A 21,839-nucleotide genomic window follows, 5' to 3' on the forward strand; every position below is an offset into this window, starting at 1 on the left:
CCGACTCCAACAGCCTCCCGGGACCGCCGCCCCTCCGGCCGCAGCCTGCAGCCCGGCCCCCTCTTCCTTTGTGAATCTGAATGATTTTTTTGGCCTCCCCCCTCCCCCCTTGAGATTACGGTGCAGGAAGGCCGACCCCGCCACATCCCAGTGCCCCCCGCCCGGGGAATCGGCCCTCATCTTGTTCTTACCCGCGGGCTCTCCCCGCGCCTCTCTCCGTTCGGGGTTTCATGGGTGGACTTTTAAATTTTTTCCCCCTTTATTTTTCTCGCCTCTTGACTGGAAGGCCCCGCGCGAGGCTCTGCGCCTCTGCCCCTCCTGGTCTGTTCCTCACCCCCGCACACTCCACCTGCCTCCCGCCGGGGATGGCCCCGCAGTGACGGCGGCGGGCGCCGTACCCCACGCCGAGCTGGTGCCCTCGCCCACACTCCCCCAGTCTCCCCTCCTCTCCTTCGTGTTCTGAGCTCTCTGAAAAGAGCGAAGACGCAGGGGAAGATGTGGCTGAAGCTTTTTTTCTTGCTCCTCTATTTTCTGGTCCTGTTCGTCCTGGCCAGGTTTTTTGAGGCCATTGTGTGGTACGAAACTGGCATCTTTGCCACCCAGCTGGTGGATCCGGTGGCTCTCAGCTTCAAGAAGCTGAAGACCATTCTGGAGTGCCGGGGGCTGGGGTACTCGGGGTTGCCCGAGAAGAAGGATGTCCGGGAACTGGTGGAAAAGTCAGGCGAGTATCGGCTCCCCGAGGGTCCCCTCCACTCGGAGGAGGGGACGACCCGTACTTCCTCGTACCTGGTGGTCCCCCAGAATGAGGCGGTACTTGGAAGGGTTAAGCAGACTACTTCCAGAGCTGCCTGGGTTTCCTTTGTCCAGGTTTTCTACCAAAAAAAAAAAAAAGTAAATCCCAGTTTTTGGGAGGAGGCTGGGCTGGAATTATTTGTAGGGGTGTTGGTGTGTCTTCCTAAGGTTATTTTAAAATAACAGTTTAAAGTGCAGCTTCTTAGTGTTGTTTACTAAATTGAGGGTTTTTCTCAAATTTCGGAAATGCCAACCAGTTACAAACAAATTGGAAAGCATTATTTGTCAGTTGAAATTCATAAGTATATAAGAGAAACCCCAAAACGTTGCCTGTAGATAGCAGCATTTGTCACCATAGTAATAACAAGTTACCCGGAGGGAAAAACATCATTGGAATACTTAATATCAAAGAGGCATTTAGGCCTAGGATTTAAATTTTATTTTATATGTTTTTTATTTTATTTTTTCTTCCACATTTATTGAGATATAGTTGACGTGCTGTTTAAGGTGTATAGCACGATGATTTGATTTACATACATCATGAAATGGTTATGACAGTAAGTTTAGTGGACATCTATCATGTCATATAGATACAAAATTAAATAGAAAAAATTTTTTCTAAGATTTAGATTTTAAATAATGAGTTTAAATACAGAGCAAGTGTACAGGGCACAGTATTAGCTTTTCATACTTTAAATTTGGTGAAAATAAGGTGAATATTTTTTGTGAATGCCTATCTTGTTTGTTTCGAAAGAGTTTATATTTCTGTAAGGATTTTTTTTTTAATTCTTATATCTTGGGTGTAAACTACTTTTTCCCTTCTGTGCCACAGGGGCTGCATCAGCTTAAATGGGTTGAGACATATGGATAGAATTGAGCTAAGAGATATTTAACATCTTAAAGAATGCATTTTCAATAACTGTTGGTTTTGGGGTAGGACTGGGTGAGAAATGTGCTTAATTTTTTTCACCCCTGGACAAAATATATCTTGGTTTAGATACACTTCCTGGAAGGGGAATGTACTGTAATTTGAGAAAGGCATTCTGGGTTGCTGTAGGAAGCAATTGAAACTGATAGTTATCTTTTTTTTGTTGTTTCATGTGTATCTGTCAGCTGTGTCTTTTGCAAGACAATTTTTTTTTTCCTTATTTAGTATCTTATAACCATGTAGTATGATAGACAAGAATACTAACTCCAGAGGACTTGAGCACTCACGTATTCACAGGTTAAGGTTAAGATCACTACTGGGATAGAGGAGGGAACACTCTCTGTAAAAGTGATGCATTTTTCTTTAGAGAAAACGTAAAATTGTGTGTTATTTGCATAAAATTGTGCCTCTTGTTTACTGACTGGTTTATGGTGACTTTTATTACTACCATGGCTGGCATGTAGGGTAGGGGGAATAAAGTAAAGTAGAAGATCTCTAATAAATAAACTTTCTAGGTTTAGAAGTGAAAAGTACCTTAACTGTCCAAGCCAAATCATTTTTCATGGGAAAGTAATTTGATACCACATTTTTTTTCTTGTGACTTTTATTTAGTGTTGCCTTCCTCTGGGCCTAAAAATACTTGTAACTTTGAGTGTACAAGGAGTGCACATAATATTTAAAGAATACACACAGCTCACAAAAATATGACTCAGATCACACATTTTATAGCAGGTCTTGGTATAGCAATTTAACTTTATAATTTAAATATTTGTTGTGAATGGTTTTGCTGTCATGATACAGTGCTTGTTTTTGCATTGTTAACATTTAAGACAAAAGTTAAAATAATTTGACGTGTTTTTCTTTACTTTTTATTTGATGATACAAGGTGTAAATTTACACTGTAAATTTGTGTATGAATATGGAATTTGTTCTTATAGGTAAACTTTTGTATCTAACCTCCAAGTCATGTAAGCCCTGTTGCTATGTTACACAGGTGGTGATAGCAAATTTTGTAAACCCATTTCTAATTCTTGTAAGTCAGAAGTATATAAATCATACTGTTTAAAAATTATTTGTTGCCTGGACAAAAACTAAATAATATTGTGATGGCTTTTTGGGCTGGTATAAATTCAGTAATTTCCTAATAAATTATGTGATGATGCCACTAGAATATAAACTCCATCAGGAGATGGATTTTTATCTGTTTTGTTCATTTTTGCCTGACACATAGAAGGTTCTTCTTACATATTTACTAAATGTATGAATCTTAAATAGGTGTATTCAGGTTCTACTCTTCTGTAGAGTGCAATGAAAGTACAATGACATAATTTTTTAACAGTATAAAATAGCATTTATCATTGAAGTTGGGAACATGAGATTTTTGCAATCTTATTAGTGTTATTTTTTCTTTTCTTCAGGTGACCTGATGGAAGGTGAGCTTTATTCTGCACTCAAAGAAGAAGAAGCATCTGAATCTGTTTCTAGTACCAATTTCAGTGGTGAAATGCACTTCTATGAGCTTGTAGAAGACACAAAAGATGGCATCTGGCTGGTTCAGGTATTAGAAACAGTGATAGAAGTGAAATTATTTTTACCAAAATAGTAGTCACCAGCTGGTGACACTTCTGTGTACTTGTGTCATGTTTCTTAGACATAACTCACTTCTCATAGGGAGGCTCCAGTGTCCCCTTAAAGAGGTTTTGCAGACCAACAAAAATGAAAATTAATTAAAGAGTGGGGGAAGGGAAGTGTTGGGGAAAGAGGGTTGACTGTTTTGTTTAGAATCAGCAGAAGCAAATCCATTTTAGTTGTTGGATCTGCATTATAAAGTAAGAAACACATATATATTCCTTTTATTTAGTGATTTGTGCTGTTTCTCTCAGCTTTTGTTAACTCCAGTTTTTAATTCAGTGATCCAAGTCATTTTTGTTTCTAAAGAAAGAACTATAGCCAACTTTGTGCCTATAGAGGAAGAACTATTGTGGGGAATGATGGGGGCACTTATTACTTTGCTCATGAAATTGATGAGATTATAATTTTAAACCCTAGCTCTTACGCTATCAAAACTGTGAGATTTAATTAGCATATTAGAATTTTGGAGCTATGAAGGGCCTTAAAAATCATCTTTTATGCTTCCCAAAGTGTGGTTTATGTGCCACTCATGGTAAATGAGTGGACACACATTATCATTTGTGTATTTTTATGTAAATTAGAAAAATCAATATTATATTGAACATGTAATTTCATAAATATTGCTTAGGGAAAGTCTAAAGTTATTTAAATTTTTTAAAATATAAGTTCACTTAAAGTAACATATTAAATAAATTAGTAACATGAATTCAGCTAAAATTATGATTATTGAACCAGAATCAAATCCCAGGCCCCCTCATTTCTTGTCCAGTGTTCTTGTTATTTCACACTGGGGTTGGCAAAGTTTGGTTCAGGGTATATTTTGTTCAGCAACAAAATAATTGCTGCTTCATATTTCTTTCTGAGAACAATGACTGCAAAATAGGGTAGAAAAAGCTATTGAGTCCAGACACCTTATTTGCAGATCTGGTCCTGTCACTGATTTGCAATATGATTGTGGATAGATAGACATTCTGTTGCACATGGCCTCAAATAAATACTTATACACCTAAAGAAGATAGAATAGTACTATAGTCCACTGGGCTAACGGGTTGACGTTTGGGAATTCTTCAGGTGATTGCATTGGATATCCATGACCTTTCCTTTACTTACAACCTTCCTATTGTGTTTGACCTTTTACCCTCCAGATAATCTAATTCGGCATTTTTTAAGTCTAGCAAACAGAGAAACTGGGAGGAGGGTATGGGTATTGTCTATACATTATCCATCAAATTCTAGTTTATTTCTGTGTTAAATTACTGGTATTGAAAAAATAAACTGTAGCATCTTTAAAGCCTTAATTTATAAATAGTTATTCTATTTCTTTTCCCAGATATTTATTTCTGATAGTTTGATCGAAGAAGACTTATTGATTTTGGTAACTTCAGTTTTATTCCTGAGATTGAACTGAATAGCCAGTCCCACTGCCCTATGTCCTATGTCTCATGTTTGTCCACACATTGAACGGTCCCATAGAGATGAATGGTAAAGATGCTGAACACCTTCCAAAGTTGGAAAAAGCTATGTCAAAAGTCTGGAAATTCTTTTGGTATATAGAGTGCTGCCTATAGACAACGAACACATTCTGCTTCACTAATTAGCATTATAGTCTTGGCTTATAAATGATCTACTATTTTTCTATGTCATATTAAAGATAAGCATGGGTTAAACTCCCTTAAGATGTTACAAAATTCACACAGTTCATTCAGCAGTTAATTGTACACCAGGCTCTGGAGATATACCAGGAGCTTACAACAGGCTAAGTCCTTGCTCTTTCAGGCAGCTCACATTCCAGTTGGGAGAGGGAGGCACTAACTAAATAAATATTTAATATAATATCAGTTAGTGGAAAGTGCTAAGAAGAAAAATAAGCAGGGTAAGGAGACAAGAGAGTGGCAAAGAATTCCCTGATAAGGTGACACTTGAATGAAGTGAAAAACAAGTAATGAATGGTAGTGACTGTAAACATTATAAATTCTAATCACTGAATTATTTTTCTCTGAAAATGTTTTTTTAAACTTCATAGGCATCAATAGTCAATGATGCAGTAAGACACAATTTTTCCAGTGACCTTCAAGATTTGCACTGATCACCACTCTCTGGCTTGTGTTCCCTCGGGCCAGTGGCTTACATCTGTCAAATGGCTGGCTTGGGTTGGAAGAACAGTCTCTGGCAGGACAACTGAGAAGATTGAGATCGAAACCTCAGTCACAGTGCCTTCAGCACTCTGAACTCGCTAGCTAAGCTAATCAACACAGACACTTTGGTTTAAGCTCCTAAAAGAGGGCCATGTTGTTTTGTTTTTTAATTGAAAATATCTTCTAAAAACAGAAGAGAAATACTCTCTCAGTTGCTTGTCATTCTTTCAGCTCAGATTATATTTATCTCATCTCTTGTGAAGGATAACATTCAAGAATTCAGTTTTTAGCAATTTGAATTATCATTCTTTTCTATTTGTTTTAAAAGAAGCTGACTCATTTCAGTTTGCTCTATCATTGTCGTTTTTTTAATCTGTGAGGGTGCATAGATCCCAAACAATTCAGTCTTCTTCATATTGCATTTATTTTAGGTATCCTGGATAAGAAATATTTAAGCACATCAAAGTTCTTTCCTCTTTTCTTCCCAGGTTTCCAATATCATTTTCTTACTCAGATGAATTATACTCTCAGATGAATACCTAACTCTCAGGTAGCATATAACTGATAATTAACACTTTAGACTTTATATGTCATTGAAAGGATGTCTAGATTTACTGATTTGGGGAAAATGTGACTTTAATAAATGGGTATATGACTTAGCTATTCCATCACTTGGTCAGTTCATTATTTTTCTGGAATGGGTTGGTAATAATAAAAGATAATCTAGGTTGATTATCTTTTTTGGTGACACTGCATATGGAATGACACTACAAAATGAAACATGAATTTCTATAATTTAATTAATTCATTCTATATCCCTTATGATTTCTATCTTCTCGGTAACTCATGAGTTTATTTTCTGAATAATACATGTTAATGGTCTTCATATCTTTCTCCTAATTGTTTTAAGATGTATTACTGCTCACGAATTATCCTTACATTAAAGCAGAGTGTTAGCACACTTCTTTTCATGTGAAGCTTTTCCGTGTCTCTCCTATATTCTCTGTAATATGAGGTGGAAAGAACTAATTTTAGTTTCTAAAGCAGCAACACATATGGGACATCTTTACCAACAATACACTATGTAATCCATGAAAGAACCAAGTCATCTTTTTTCTATCAGTTCTTTCTAACATTCTAAGTTTCCCTGCTTTGTTCCTAACCTGACCTCATATCTTTCATTAGCTCTTTATTTCCAGTTTTGTGGATTCTTTGATTCTGCTGCCTACCAATCTTTTTAGCATCACAAATAGAAGTTACTTTTCTTTCAAAAGATTCTTGGTCAGGCTTTTTTTTTTTTTTTTTTTGGCTGTGTTGGGTCTTCGTTGCTGGGCGCGGGCTTTCTGTAAGTGCGGTGAGCAGGGGCTACTCTTCGTTGTGGTGCGTGGGCTTCTCATTGTGGTGGCTTCTCTTGTTGCGGAGCATGGGGTCTAGGCACGAGGGCTTCAGTAGTTGCAGCACGCAGGCTCAGTAGTTGCGGCACACAGGCCCTAGATCGCAGACTCAGTAGTTATGGTGCATGGGTTTAGTTGCTCCACGACATGTGAGATCTTCTCGGACCAGGAATTGAACCTGTGTCCCCTGCATTGGCAGGTGGATTCTTAACCACTGCGCCACCAGGGAAGTCCCAGTAGATAGGCTTTTGAAATGGAGAAGTTAGCGTACATTATGGGTTTTATGGATTTATCCTTATCTTAACATTTCTATTTCTACATTTTGACTTTTGTTCAAAGAAGTTCAAAGAGGGATGTGCTATCTGTTCTCTACTGGCTTTGTCACATCATAAGGAATTAAACATCAGTGGAATTGAGGTAGCAGTGAAAAGCATCATATGATTTAAAGTAAAGCTTTAGGTCAATATTTACTGTAGTATTATGTTAATACAGTTCCTGTTTGGCTGAAAAGAGTTACTAGCTGTTTTAAAACTTGTTTATTTTTTACTCCTAGACAGTAGTTTTGTTCAGGGAGGTTCTAAGTTATTTATTCCTCTCTTGACACTATGCTAAAGGCGAAATACTTGGCAAGCCATCTTATCCTTTATTTTGTATTGGTGAAGAGCTTTTATTTGTGTTTACTCATAAAGAAAGCTAGTGAGGCTACCAAAGAAATAATTAAATGATGTTGAATTTTGTTTTTGTCAATTACTCATCTTCACTTTTAATGATTTTATACAATTTGCATATATATATTTAGGTTGGTCTATGATTTATTTTTTTGGCCATGCCATGCAGCATGCAGGATCTTAGTTCCCCGACCAGGGATCGAACCCTGCCCCCTGCAGTGGAAGCACAGAGTCCTAACCACTGGACCTCTGGGGAAGTCCCTGTGGTCTATGATTTTGAAAATAGAAACTCGCTGTTATAATGAAATATTGAGAGATGCAGAAAAATATAGCTCTACACTCCTTTTATATGGAGTTATGTTATTTAATTTAGCCTCCATGTTGTTGTATGGGGATTAACAGTATTAAAAGCGAAATGACAGATGTTCTGATTGGTAATAAAACCCACCTCTAAAAAATAGGCCAAAGCGTGTGGGTTTTTTCTTATACCAGTGTAATACATGTGGAAGGGAGTAAGCAATAACCTGAGGCCCAGTTTTTCTTTGTAAGTTTAACTGGACTACACAAGACTGACATCAGATAATATGGCAACTTAGCATCTCACACTGTCCAACTCAGTTCCTTCCAGTGCTGTGCTGGAGCCAGCTCAAACTGCTTCATGAAGGGCGATTGTTAACATCCCTTCCCAACTCCACAGTTAGAGATGTCACGTTGGTAACTTGAAATCAGCCATGTGGGAGTATTTACACCAAGGAAATAAGTAAATGATAGAAATCAGAGCTTCTGTTTTCTTCTAGACAGCTAGTTGTTAAACATTTACCAGCAAACCACTGGTTTCATCCATTCATCCAACCATCTAACAAATATTTGTTGAAATCTAATGTGTGCCAGCTGAACCTGTGATAAGGGCAAAAAAGACGAATAACCTACAGTCTGTGCCATAAGACAGCTTACAGCTTGGTTTACTAAAATGTGTGGGCCAGCAAAAAATCTTAGCATAGATTACCTTTTCCAGCTCACTTAGATGGTCTGTGATGGTGCTACCATCTTGAGAGATCCTAAAGAACTGTTAGACAATAAAGTAGAAACCAGGAAAATTAGTACTAGGAAAAACTTAGTAGTTTTTTTTCTGGAAAAAGTGTATTTTTAAATACACTGAACTGGAAGTCTTTGTGTGTGACTGGGGTCAAGAACATTGATGTGCAGTTGCATAGCCAGGTACTAGTTATGCTAATGTTTGTCAGAAAACATCCCAGATGACAGGTTGCTGGGGAAGGGACTTTAATTATATCGGAAATCGGAAACTTGGAGCCTTTAGAGAACTTATATAATCAGAAGTAAGAGAATGAGTTACTAAACCATAAAAAGCTGAAATAGTTTAATTCAACATAAATATTTAATAAGTGCCCAACTGACTTAGGCACCATACTAGCTGCAGGGAATACAATGGTGAGCAAGTGTAGGGATGCTGGTTAGAGAGGCAGATACCCTGGGAAGGGGGATGGAAAGATTGCTTCACTGCTAGCCTGTGTTGCCACGTCTGTTCCAGACTTGAGACTTGGAACTCAGGCTGTACTTTCATCTAGTTTTTTCTAGTCTCTGAAAATATTCCCCACAGAGAATGCAACATCCTTCGTGAACTGCAGAGAAATGTTTCCCCTTTCACCAGCAGAGTGAATGCCATTCAGAATCACTGTGCGTGCTTTTGGATGTGAGCTATAACTTGGAAACTCTTACTGATGTGACACAGTAGTAATAGGCTTAGAGTATTTTGTTGTGCCATGTGACAAGCCAGATGAGTTATTTTGTTAAAACATTTTTAGTGGTTGTTTAATTTGGCCTCCACGAAATTTAATTTATGCTAAACCTTCAGTTGAATAATATAACTATATAGGACATTGGACAAAGCAATTTCTAATTGCGTAAATATAACTAAAGAGTCAAATAAAATGCTTTCATGCACTGCCTAAGGGATTTTTCATTTTTGTGTGGTTCTCTTAGTCAGGAATTACTACACTCTTCAAAGCAGATGTTGGAATAGCTTGCTGAATAAATAAGGCCCTGGGGTTAAACATTGTCATGTACCTGCCTCGGAGATATTCACCACCTCTCTTCACACACTTTTGCTGTCTGTCCTGTAACCAGGGGTGCCTGGAACAGCCCCCTCATTCCTACTTCCTTTCCTAGCATTGGATGACTGTGCAGTGATCAGGATCTTCACTGAAAGATGCCCCTAGACTGAGGGCCAAATCCTACACTGATTAAAGCAACCGCTTGATTAACCCCTTGACACAGCGTCATTATGAATACAGACCTGAAGTGTCTGGGTTATTTGCAGCCTTGATCAGGAAATAGGAGTGAAAGGGGAGTTATTTTTAAAAAACAGGGCAAAGACCAGGGAGTATAGCGATATGATTTTACAGAGATTTCTTAATCCTTCTGAGTAATCTGAAAAATAAGTTCAAGATTTCTTTGGTTACTTGATGGAAAAAAGAACTACCATATTAACTCTTCAGTGGTAGGAAAAGAAAAAAAGAAGAGACGAGAAAAGCCTTCCTTGCTTGATCTCCCTTATTCTTCAGATAAAATTTATAAAGCACCTTTAGACAATGGAAAAATGTGGAAGCCAGGAACTTACTGGGTAATGTAACCTGTGTGAACCTCCTCAGAAAGTGCTTTCACCTACTAAGACCGTGTCCTCAGATTGCTCTCCTCCTGGTTACCTCAACCGTCTGAGCATTTTAATAACATGTGCCTCCCTCGTTAAGGCCATTTATTTTCACTTAAAAGTACTATCAGAACCATTTGTTCAATGCCCTAAATTGTATATTTGTGTATGTATTTATTAAGCATCAAAGTTATGTTACAAAGTGTTACATACCTATGTGTGTCTCTGTAGGTATGAGGATGATAGTATCAATGATATATGGCAAAGGTTATTGGACAGTAATCTGTTGGCACATAAAGTGAACTTTAAGTCACTTGTCACCACCATGCACGTTCTCTCCTCCTGCTGCCCTTGAAATTTGTTAGACTTCCCAGCGGAGAGACCAGAGGTGAGGTATTTGCACCAACTCTTGCCTCTCCCAGGCACTCATTGCACACAGTCACCTGGGATTTCACTTCCTGGAGGCTTTGTGAACGTGAAAATGGCCCTTCCTCCTAGAGAGTTTAGAGGCCCCCAGGGTATTGTGCTGTAATTTTGAATTAAATAATATCAGTAATATAGCATTCATGAAAATAAACTTGGCCTGTATACCCTGGGCTTAAAGTAAATCAAACAGATGGGTTCATGAGGACATAGGACACTTTTGGCTTTCCTTTAAGTTCCCATTTAGTTATTTTTGTTTTTAATATATAATTTTTGTTTGTTTTTTACTGGTATCTCTATTCATTAAAATCAGGAAGATAAGGAGTAAAGGGAAAGGGTATTAACAATTAGAAAGTCTGAGAAAAGTCACTGCATATTTTGAAGGTTAATCTACATTTAAAAAAAAATTTTTTTCTTCTCCCAATCCTAACTGTTTGAAAACTATTTGCAAATTTGAAGTTAGAAGTTCAAGAATGTAGAATTTATTAATGGTAATTTTTTAATATGTTAGAACCCTTCGTGATTGTTAAGAAAAATGCCATAGTAGTAGTATGTTGATTTAGTCAAGCATAGTTTAATAGAAAACATGTGTTTGACTCTTGGCTCCATAATTACACTTTTAAAAAAGTGAAATTTGAACTCGTTGAACCCACATGTGGTAATTTTTAGTAAGCTTTATTTGGGTTATTTAAAATTTTCTTTTCAGAGCAGAGAAATGACTCCAAGGGCCATTTTCTTCCTGTGTAAGTTAATTCTAGAGGATAAGCCACATGGAGGAGAATGTGGCTAGCTTTTTAATATGGTTTTGACTCCCCCTCTGCATAACTACCACAGAGTGTGAGAGTTTAATGTACTCTATTCAGTGTTTTAAATCTTTTCCAGCTGGACAGTTGCTCCTTTTACAAGAATTGCGGTGATAATATGATGACATAGTAAACAAGACCTAGGAACAGAATATGTTTTTCAAAAAAAGTAAAGTTACAGATGTAAATGGTTGGTTTGACTCCATTTTAGGTGATTAAAGTATCTGTTTTTCTTTTTGGGGGAATAGGTTATAGCAAATGACAGAAGTCCTTTGGTGGGTAAAATCCACTGGGAGAAAATGGTGAAAAAGGTGTCAAGATTTGGAATACGTACAGGCACGTTTAACTGTTCCAGTGACCCCAGGTAAGCTGATTAGGCAATTCTTAGAATTTGAGTTCTGACCAGAATTTTTTTAATGTGATAAAGACAGTGGTATTCGAAGCCTGTTTAAACTGAAAGTTAATTAGCATGTTTAGCACATTGTTAGTTACACAGGTATTTGATTAATAGTTTTTGATAACTGGCAGTTATTTACTTTCTCTCTGAGATCTCTTTTTGTCTGGTTCTTCTATGTTGTTTCTAACGGGGGTGACTCTTTGGAGTATGTCTTCAGTCTTTTTTGTTTCAGTTTTACTTCCCAAGGAGGCTTCAGTACATTGATGGCTTTAGGTGACACCTTTGTGCTGATCTAAATCTTCTTTCATAATTCGGACCTCTAGTTTGCATTTTGACACTCGTTTCCATTTGCCATACAAGTACCCCAGATAGACTCTGTTCCCTAAACCTGGTGTTCAAATTCATATTCATCTTTTTCTTTAGTAAACCGTGTGCCCTTTCTACCTTTTCTTTTTCTGTCTTTTACTATTTTTTTTTTTCCATTTTCTCAGACAAAATTCTTTGCAGGCATTTTTGTTTTTCTTTTTGTCATCATCTCCAGTATTTAGTCTGTCACATTATTTCTTGTTTCATTATTCCATTGTTTCTTCTTTGAAATGTGTTTTATTTCAATTTCCAGTTCCTCCAAGTTATGACTTGAATTCATTCGTTCATTTAATTATCCATTCAGTAGACATTTAATAAAAGATTAGCTGGACTTCCCTGGTGGCACAGTGGTTAAGAATCCGCCTGCCAGTGCAGGGGACCACAGGTTCGAGCCCTGGTCCGGGAAGATCCCACATGCCGCAGAGCAACTAAGCTCGTGTGCCACAACTACTTAGCCTGGGCTCTAGGGCCCGCGTGCCACAACTACGGAAGCCCGCGTGCCTAGAGCCCGTGCTCCGCAACAAGAGAAGCCACTGCAGTGAGAAGCCCGCACACCACAATGAGTAGCCCCCGCTCAATGCAACTAGAGAAAGCCCACGCGCAAACAAAGACCCAATGCCAAATATAAATAAATAAATTTATTTTTAAAAAAAAGATTAGCACGTACAGCATGTTCTGTTCAGTGCTGAGGACGGGGCATATGATATGTGTGGAGAAGCCCCCACGTTACGTAGTTTCTAATGTAGGTAGATACGCCTGGCTTATCTATGTCCGTTATATGTGGTCTCAATGGGAGACCCATTCGCTGTAGAAAACCCTCCCCCACCACTGCTTCACCTCAGATTCTCCTGCCCTTCTCCTTCAGGCTTACGTTTGCTTCGATTTTCCTCACTGTCCTTGTTTTGCTCACTTGTAGTGTAGGCTGAGATGTGTGGTAGGAGGACTCCTTAAAAGTTGGGGATAAGAAGGGAACTTGTTGTGTCTCCTGACTCACATTTAGTTTCCTCATTTACCCACAAAGCTCCCATTTTCATCTTCACCACAGAACCTTGATCATATTCTAATGCCTTTGGTTGAAATGTCCAAGATAGCGTAAGTGTTCATGTTCTTATGAAAAGGAAATCATTCTTATTTCTGTCTTGTGTTCACCAAAGACAATGGCATTTGGTCTTATTCCATCATTCCCAGATGGTCTAAGTGAAAGATCTTTTTCCCTCCCACTGGTGATTGCAATACCAGAATAAATGATAGTTCTGATGTTTTGATTTTTTTTTCAGATAATGCCAAAGTCAGTATTAAGATCACTGATTTATTGAATAATATTCAGAACTTATTTTTTTAATGAATAAACTAAACAATACATTTTGAACACTAACTTATAAATATATTAGAAAATATCAAGTAAAAAGAAATGTACAAAAATATAAAGGTCAAACACATATTTCAGTCTAACTTAAGTTCTTAAATAACAATAGAGAATTCAAAATGAAACTAAGCATGACATAAAGTGAAGATGATCTATTCAGCACGAAAAACTGAAGGAAATAGTAAATTAAAATTTATTTATTTATTTATTTTTTTTTTTTTTATTTTTTTATTTTTTTTAAGGATGAATTCTAATTATATATTTAGTTGTTTAATTAATTGTCTGTCTCCCACTGGACTGCAACTCCACACGGGCGGGGTCCATATGGGTTTTTTTTTTTTTTTTTTAATTTATTTTATTTATTTATTTATTTATTTATTTATTTGGCTGTGTTGGGTCTTCGTTTCTGTGCAAGGGCTTTCTCTAGTTGCGGCGAGCGGGGGCCACTCTTCATCGGGGTGCGCGAGTCTCTCACTGTCATGGCCTCTCTTGTTGCGGAGCACAGGCTCCAGACGCGCAGGCTCAGTAGTTGTGGCTCACGGGCCCAGTTGCTCTGCGGCATGTGGGATCTTCCCAGACCAGGGCTCGAACCCGTGTCCCCTGCATTGGCAGGCAGATTCTCAACCACTGTGCCACCAGGGAAGCCCTAAAATTTATTTTTAATGTAATTTTATAAAGCAAAATGCATCAGAAGTATCATAATTGAGTCCAGTGGACTTTAGCACAAATTTTTCTAGCTTTTCTTTTGAAAAGCCCTTTTTGATTCTATACCAGCTGAGCAGCAGTGAAGAGATACATATAATCTACCTCCAAGTTTCCTCTGAATCCTTCATCTTCATCTTCAGATAATCCCACCTCTTATTTATGATGGAAGAGACCTTTTTTGAGCAACTTTTTGCTTTTTTGTTGACTGCAGCTATAATTTTTTGTTATTAAAGAAGCACTTTTACGTCATCTTCCTTAGTTTCATCACAAAGATGAAGATCTTGATGCAGAGTTACTTGTATCAGTTTCAGTATTGTCATGTTCCTTTCCTTTTATCTGGAAAGTCTTCCAACTAGAGTAAGAACTATTCTTGTCATAGATGCTGTGCTTAGTCAGGGTCATTTTTTTTCTTTTTTTTTGAGGATTATGGAGATACAGAAGAACAAAATAGGGAGATAATAGAAAAGCGTGTTCAGAATGTCAATGCAGGGTGTAACTGGGCAGAGAATAGTGTTATTCAGCAAGCAAGCATTTTAATATGTTGAATAATTCAGTCATCATCTTGATCTCAGATTTTTAACAACAGCAAAACTCTCTACGCTGCTGCCTACATTGCTGTCTTTGACTGTAGTTCCTTCTCTTGCGTGGCCTCCAGGACAGCCTCTGATGTGCTGGCCCCATCGTATAGTAGTATTTTCCTGACCTGTTTTGCTCCCCTTAAGAACATTCAGGACCCCCACTCTGTACAGTGTCTGACTCTGTCCATGGCAGCAGTTTTCATTTCTTTCCCACACAGCCATTGTGCCTGGCCCCAGTTCCTCTAATTCCCCAACCCAGTGATCTATCTCAGGGGCCTTTCCCCTGTCAGGTCTATTCTCTACTCTTTTTCTCCCCCCACCTTTGGAGAAAGTAGGAAGTGACGTGGGATATGTATCGGGAGGTTGGAGAGGCGGGGCAGAGATAGTAAAGAGTGGGATGGCACTGGAATTACAGGAGCTGAGTGATACATGGGCCAGGAGGGCTTATGGTGAAAGAATCAGGGATGCGTGCCCATGGGCTAAGCAGGGAAAAGAAAGTAAAGGGAAGATTGGTGAGCAGGACAGGAAGGCCAAGGAGACCAATGACCTTGTCTGAAGAAACAGCATTTTATGAACAGAATACCAAGGTTGCTTTTTAAATATAGTATGCCTTACCAGAAACTGGAGTGCCAGAACTCACTAGTCATGTTTTTTTAAAAATCATTTTTAGTCTTCAAATTCTCTAAGAGATCTCAAAAGGTTTACTTTAAGAACTAGAGGATATTTTCGTGGTGTCATCATTGAACTTACTCAGACCTTTAAAAAGGTTTTTTAAATTGGCAGTAAAAAGTTTTTATATTGATATGAACATTAGTCTTTTCTGTCTAACAGTGGGGTTTTAAAATTAATATGGTATACTTTATTTGTGTGTTGGATTTCAAGTCTGGAAAACATGATTTAATTTGAAAGATACATGATGACATACAAAATTTTATTGTCCTGGGTACTCTTAAATTCTTGTGAAATGATAAACCTTAAAACTGTCACTTAGTTCTGAACTGAAAAGAAAGTACATAGTACATTTGTTTTCTTCCATGAAGAAATGTATGCACTAAGATAAGACTTTGCTTGTTTTACACAGTAAAATTTTCTGTTTGAAAGACTGTCATTTAATTTATGACACAAATCAGAAGCCAAATATTCTCTGAGGTGGTTATAGAAAGATGAACAGAATGACCAAGAGTAGAAATGTGTATCCTATGCAATTAAAAAAGTAAAGCTAGTTAGATATTTAAGATGTGAATAAGGCAACTATCTATATGTAGTTGACTTGTTTTGGGGGGAGGGTGGTGGAAATACCATGTCAATGAACTATTATTTTGCATTGGACAAATACACTGTTACAGAATAGAAGATATTTTATTTTGTAGGAGTATATAATTCTTAACCCGTTTCAATTAAAGCAATATTGACATTAATGGTATCTATCTTGTTAAGGAAGTAAATCAACTCAACAAGAAGCTGAGTCGTAGTCTCTGATCCTGAGTCACCCAGATAGTTTCCCAGAGTCGTTACTAACCTTGTCTTTGTGACATAACATGTTGTCTTCACTTATCTTAAACTATATCATGAAATTCCTGAGATAAAATTAATTAATTGTATTATCATCATAAAACCATATGCCACGTACATCAAGACTTCTATCTTAATCTGATCATATAAATGTATAATATGCTTATTTAATTTAATAAAATATAATCCATACTTTCTAAGTAAAGCATAACATTTATAATTTTTACATCAGTATTCTGAATAGCAAAATTAAAAATTAAACATTTATTACCATCCACTTACAAATCTGTAGTGAACAAAATGTATCCACATGGTAGATTTTCCTTTTTCCAACTTTACTGAGGTAAATTTATATATTGTAAAACTCCACATGGTAGGTTTTTAGAAAAAAACTTTTTTTTTTTTAAAGGAAATTGTTTCTCTGAGTATCTCTGCAAATACCACTCTTCATGGTCCTCATTAAAGAGATGAGAGAGTACAGAAAAATATAGGACTTGCTCTTTTCTAGGTGAGCTTTTGTGCAGATTACTTTATGGCAGTGCTTGTGTGTGTCAGGCATTGTGGTGGGTGCTTGGGTTAATAAGTGGGTACAGCATGGCTCCTACCCTCAGGAGCTCGGCATTCAAGTCAGGGACTCAGCATATAAGATAATCTGTTTCCTTCTCTCTTCTTTGCCCACCTGAATCTAACCATCCTTAGAGAGCTAGTTCAATTCCCAAACTTTTCGTGAAATCTTCACCAGCCCAAACTCCCAGTGATACTCCCTTTTTTTTTAACTTCTTTTACATTATTTAGTAATAGAATATATACAGTTTTATACTTTTGTCTCCTTAATAGGATTTTAAATTCTTTGTGAACAGGAATTATTTTCCTATTATCTTTAGGATCTTATTAGCACATAATGCATTAGTAGTTTCATAGTAGATGCTGGAAGTACTTGCCGATTCTCTTGGCTCTAAGGCTTTTCAAGCTACACTTTTCTTTTAAAAAAAAAAGAAAGAAAGAAAAGAGAGAAAGAAAAGAAACATAGAGATACAAACGAAAAATATGATAAAAAGAGAGCTTGCTTTTCCTCTTATACAACTGCCAGGTATTGGTACTACTTTTGATTGTTTACAGGTAATTTGTTTTGGGGGAGAGGGTATCTTTCAGGTGCTAAGGAAATGTATCAGGGAAAAGACAAACTGTTTGCACAGCAGTGAAGATAAGCAAGCTAGCTCATCTAGCGGCCTAGCTATTTACTTACAGTCTCCTCTCTTATAGATACTGCAGGAGAAGAGGCTGGGTACGATCCACACTCATTATGTCTGTTCCACAAACAAGTACTTCTAAAGGGAAAGTCATGCTTAAAGAATACAGCGGCCGCAAGATTGAAGTAGAGCACATTTTTAAGTGGATAACTGCTCATGCAGCTTCACGGATCAAAACCATTTATAATGCTGAACGTTTGAAAGAAGAATGGAATAAAAGTGATCAATACTGGGTAAAAATATACCTATTTGCAAACCTTGACCAGCCCCCAGCTTTCTTCTCTGCACTAAGCATAAAGTTTACTGGAAGAGTTGAGTTTATTTTTGTAAATGTGGAAAATTGGGACAATAAGAGTTATATGACAGATATTGGTGTATATAACATGCCATCATACATACTTAGAACTCCTGAAGGAATTTACAGGTATGGAAACCACACAGGCGAATTTATATCCCTTCAGGCCATGGACTCATTTTTGCGCTCATTACAACCTGAAGTAAATGATTTGTTTGTTTTGAGCTTGGTTCTAGTTAATCTTATGGCTTGGATGGACTTATTTATCACACAAGGAGCTACCATAAAACGATTTGTGGTTCTCATAAGCACTTTAGGGACATATAATTCTCTATTAATTATTTCCTGGCTACCTGTGTTGGGCTTTTTACAGCTCCCTTACTTAGATAGCTTTTACGAGTATAGCTTAAAATTGTTGAGATATTCCAATACAACCACGCTGGCTTCATGGGTCAGGGCAGACTGGATGTTTTATTCTTCACACCCAGCCTTGTTTCTTAGTACATACCTTGGACATGGTTTACTAGTCGATTACTTTGAGAAGAAGAGACGGCGCAACAACAACAATGATGAAGTCAATGCCAATAACTTAGAGTGGTTATCAAGCCTGTGGGACTGGTACACCAGCTACCTCTTCCACCCGATTGCTTCTTTTCAGAACTTTCCTGTAGAATCTGATTGGGACGAAGACCCTGACTTGTTCTTGGAGCGATTAGCTTTCCCTGACCTTTGGCTTCACCCTCTGATACCAACTGATTATATAAAAAACTTGCCAGTGTGGCGATTTAAATGTCTTGGAGTCCAGTCTGAAGAGGAGATGTTGGAAGGTTCTCAAGATATTGAAAATGACTCAGACAGTGAGAGCATAGACACTTTTAGCAGTGAGAAGGAAGTATTTGAAGATAAACAAAGCGTATTTCACAATTCTCCAGGAAGAGCAAGTCACTGTGATGCTGAGGCTTGTTCGTGTGCCAATAAATATTGTCAGACCAGCCCTTATGAAAGGAAGAGGCGGTCATATGGATCATACAGCACTAATGAAGACATGGAACCTGATTGGTTAACTTGGCCTGCTGATATGCTGCACTGTACCGAATGTGTTGTTTGCCTAGAGAATTTTGAAAATGGATGTTTGCTAATGGGGTTGCCTTGTGGTCATGTGTTCCATCAGAATTGCATTGTGATGTGGTTGGCTGGGGGCCGACACTGTTGCCCTGTTTGCCGGTGGCCTTCTTATAAAAAAAAGCAGCCATATGCACACCACCAGCCCTTGTCAAATGATGTCCCATCTTAACCATGTGCAATTTGTCCTTTATAAGCTTTGCGTATCTTACAGCTTGCCTTTTTAATGTTAGTCGCAATGTTTTTGTGGTTTGACGTTTAGTTTAATGTTAGTGCAGTGACAGGAAATATACATTTTGCTAATGTTGATGACAATTATTTGGTTGCCTTGTGTGTCAATATGAATGCATACTTAAATGTAAAAATTTTTATTTACAACATTGGAAATTCAGAAGTTAATGTTTTTTTGTAAGCACAAAAGAAGTATGATAGAAATTTATCCTAGCAAGACTTTACAAGGTAGGATCAAATTCTAATGGAATTGAGGCGGTTTCTTATCCTAAATGTTTCCTCCCTTTTTACAATCTGTGTCCAGCACCTCTTGGTTAAATAATGTATGCTCTGAGACATGAAATTAAAACAGACCTATGAAATAAATTATTTTAAAACCAGAAGATTACAGCTTTTTTAAAATTGTTTTTGATAAGGTGGCTGAGTGCTATAAGTGTTTTGCTGGTTTGTTAATTTCACAGGTAAGTCAAATATGATTCTTGACTCATGTGGGGGAAAAAACAAGACAAATTATGTTGCTGACACTAGCCAGAGGTGATGTTGGTCCACCTTGGTTAGCTTTTATGGGAAGGAATTTCATGGTGGGCTTTTTTTAAAGTATTAAATCATTTATGAGTATATTCATGTAAATAAAATCAACTATAGCATATTGGCCACACATAGATTACTTTATATATTTTTCCTGACTTTTTATTTTGAAAAAATTAAGTATAGAAAAGTTGGAAACATAGTACAATGAACATTCATTTCTCTATCTAATTCACCAGGTGTTTACATTTTGTTATATTTGCTTTATCTCCTCTCTCTATGTCTATAATCTTTTTTTCCTTTCTCTCTCTCTCTTTTTTTTTTTTTTTTTTTGCTGATCCCTTTGAAAGTAAATTTCAGTCATCATGATGCTTCTTTGCCACTAAAATGTATCACCATGTAACTCCTAAGAACAAGGACATTTTTTATATAACCACCACACCATTATCACACCCAGGAAATTTAACATTGATTTAATAATATCTAATATACAATTCGTACTTCCCAGTTGCTCCCAAAATAGTCTATATCTTTATATGTTTCTGTTTTGTTTTTATTGGGAACTCAGACAAAGTTTATGATTGGGTTTAGTCTACTTTGTTTCATTCTTTTCTCTAGAGCAGTTCCCCTGCCCCCTTTTTTTTTTAAAAAAGTCTTTTCTGACATTTTTGAAGAGTACAGGCTAGTTGGCTTATGGAATGTTCCACATTTCTGGATTTGTCTGAGTGTTTCTTCATGATTAGATTTAAAGTGAACAATGTGAACAATATTGCCTAGATGATATGTATTTCCCGTTTGTATGACATCAGAAGGCACGTGATGTCAGTTCATCCCATTGTTGGTGTTGCTAAACTTGCCTAAGATAGTATCTGTCTTATCTTTGCAATGTAAGGTACTTTCCACTTGATAAGTAAGAAGGAACCTGTGAGGCCACATGAGTATCCTGTTCTTCAACAAACTTTAACCCAATGGTTTTAACATCTGTTGATGATTATTAGCCTGAATCAGTTATTAAATAGGAGTCGTGACTTGAAGATTTTTAAATTCTATCCTTCATTCTACATTTATTAAGTGGCATTTTTTGTGTGTGAAAGAAGAACTTTCCATTTTTTCATCTTGTGCTTTGAAATATCACTGTAGACCCAGATTCTTTTTATATTCAGTGTGTTAAAATTCATTATTCTTTTTGACGCTCAAATCATCCCAAATTTGGTAAGTGGGAGCCCCTCTAAGCCAGCTCTTACGTCCTATTTACATCCCTTTGTGATCTTGAAACACTTCTTTGCCTTTTGACACAAGGTATTCTAGGCTCACTTTGTATTTTTCCTGGCCCAACCCTGTAATCAGTCATTTCTTCAAAGGGTCCAGGTTTCATGGGGGACTTTAAAACCCTTTATTGACTGCCCCTCAAAATGGTAAGAAAATTAAATTTTCTCCTTCGGAATTGCTGCTGGATTACTAGCAGAAACCTTTTTTTCTCTTCATGATACACTGAGCCTCATTTTCACACAGTAATGGGAATAGTAAGGACTAGCATTTACTTACTCTGTATTAATATTTGAGAGCTTTTAAAAATTTTAAAACGAGTACAAACACTACTCCTTGTGCTCTAATTTTCCTTTCAAAAAAAAAAGTAATCATGTTACTGTAAATGTTTGTGTTTCTCAGAGTTCTGCCATCATTCCACTGCTCTTTTCTCTCGTATTTTCAGCAGATGTCCCAAATCGACGTGTCCAGGCAAAGGCCCCTCCCCAGATCCTCAGTTTCATGTACAGCTGTCTGTTGAACAACTCTTCCTAGATGCTCTTAAGTAACTAGTAAGTCTCAAAGCAGCTTTTCCTTCTCTCTTCCTGACCCCCAGTCCTCCTCTTATGGTCCTGATTTCAATTCATACATATAATATTGTCCATTATGAAATGTACACCAAGTCTAGATCTTTTAAAAGGTAATTAAAATTTCTCCTCCAGTGTCCCGGGGCACACCGCACTTTGGAGACTACAGGCATACCTTGGAAATACTGCAGGTTTGGTACCAATCCACCACAAT

The 21,839-nt window shown here is 37.3% G+C and overlaps 1 protein-coding gene across 3 annotated transcripts; it reads left to right on the forward strand.

Moving 5' to 3' along the window:
- Positions 1 to 495: 495 nt before the first annotated feature.
- RNF103 (ring finger protein 103) lies at positions 496 to 19,637 on the forward strand. 3 transcript variants are annotated; one of them, XM_059942333.1, is made up of 4 exons: positions 496 to 721; positions 3,139 to 3,278; positions 11,692 to 11,807; positions 17,631 to 19,637. In XM_059942333.1, the coding sequence occupies exons 1-4, from the start codon at positions 496 to 498 to the stop codon at positions 19,204 to 19,206; spliced, it is 2,058 nt and encodes a 685-aa protein (XP_059798316.1). In that variant the 3' UTR covers positions 19,207 to 19,637. The 3 variants fall into 3 exon arrangements, with proteins under 3 accessions (XP_059798316.1, XP_059798317.1, XP_059798318.1); XM_059942334.1 differs by lacking the exon at positions 17,631 to 19,637 and adding an exon at positions 16,777 to 16,869; XM_059942335.1 differs by lacking the exon at positions 11,692 to 11,807 and having other exon boundaries at positions 17,631 to 17,784.
- The last annotated feature ends 2,202 nt before the right edge of the window (positions 19,638 to 21,839 follow it).

The sequence above is a fragment of the Balaenoptera ricei genome, chromosome 13, assembly GCF_028023285.1.
Source record: "Balaenoptera ricei isolate mBalRic1 chromosome 13, mBalRic1.hap2, whole genome shotgun sequence".
NCBI classification, from domain to species: Eukaryota; Metazoa; Chordata; class Mammalia; order Artiodactyla; family Balaenopteridae; genus Balaenoptera; species Balaenoptera ricei.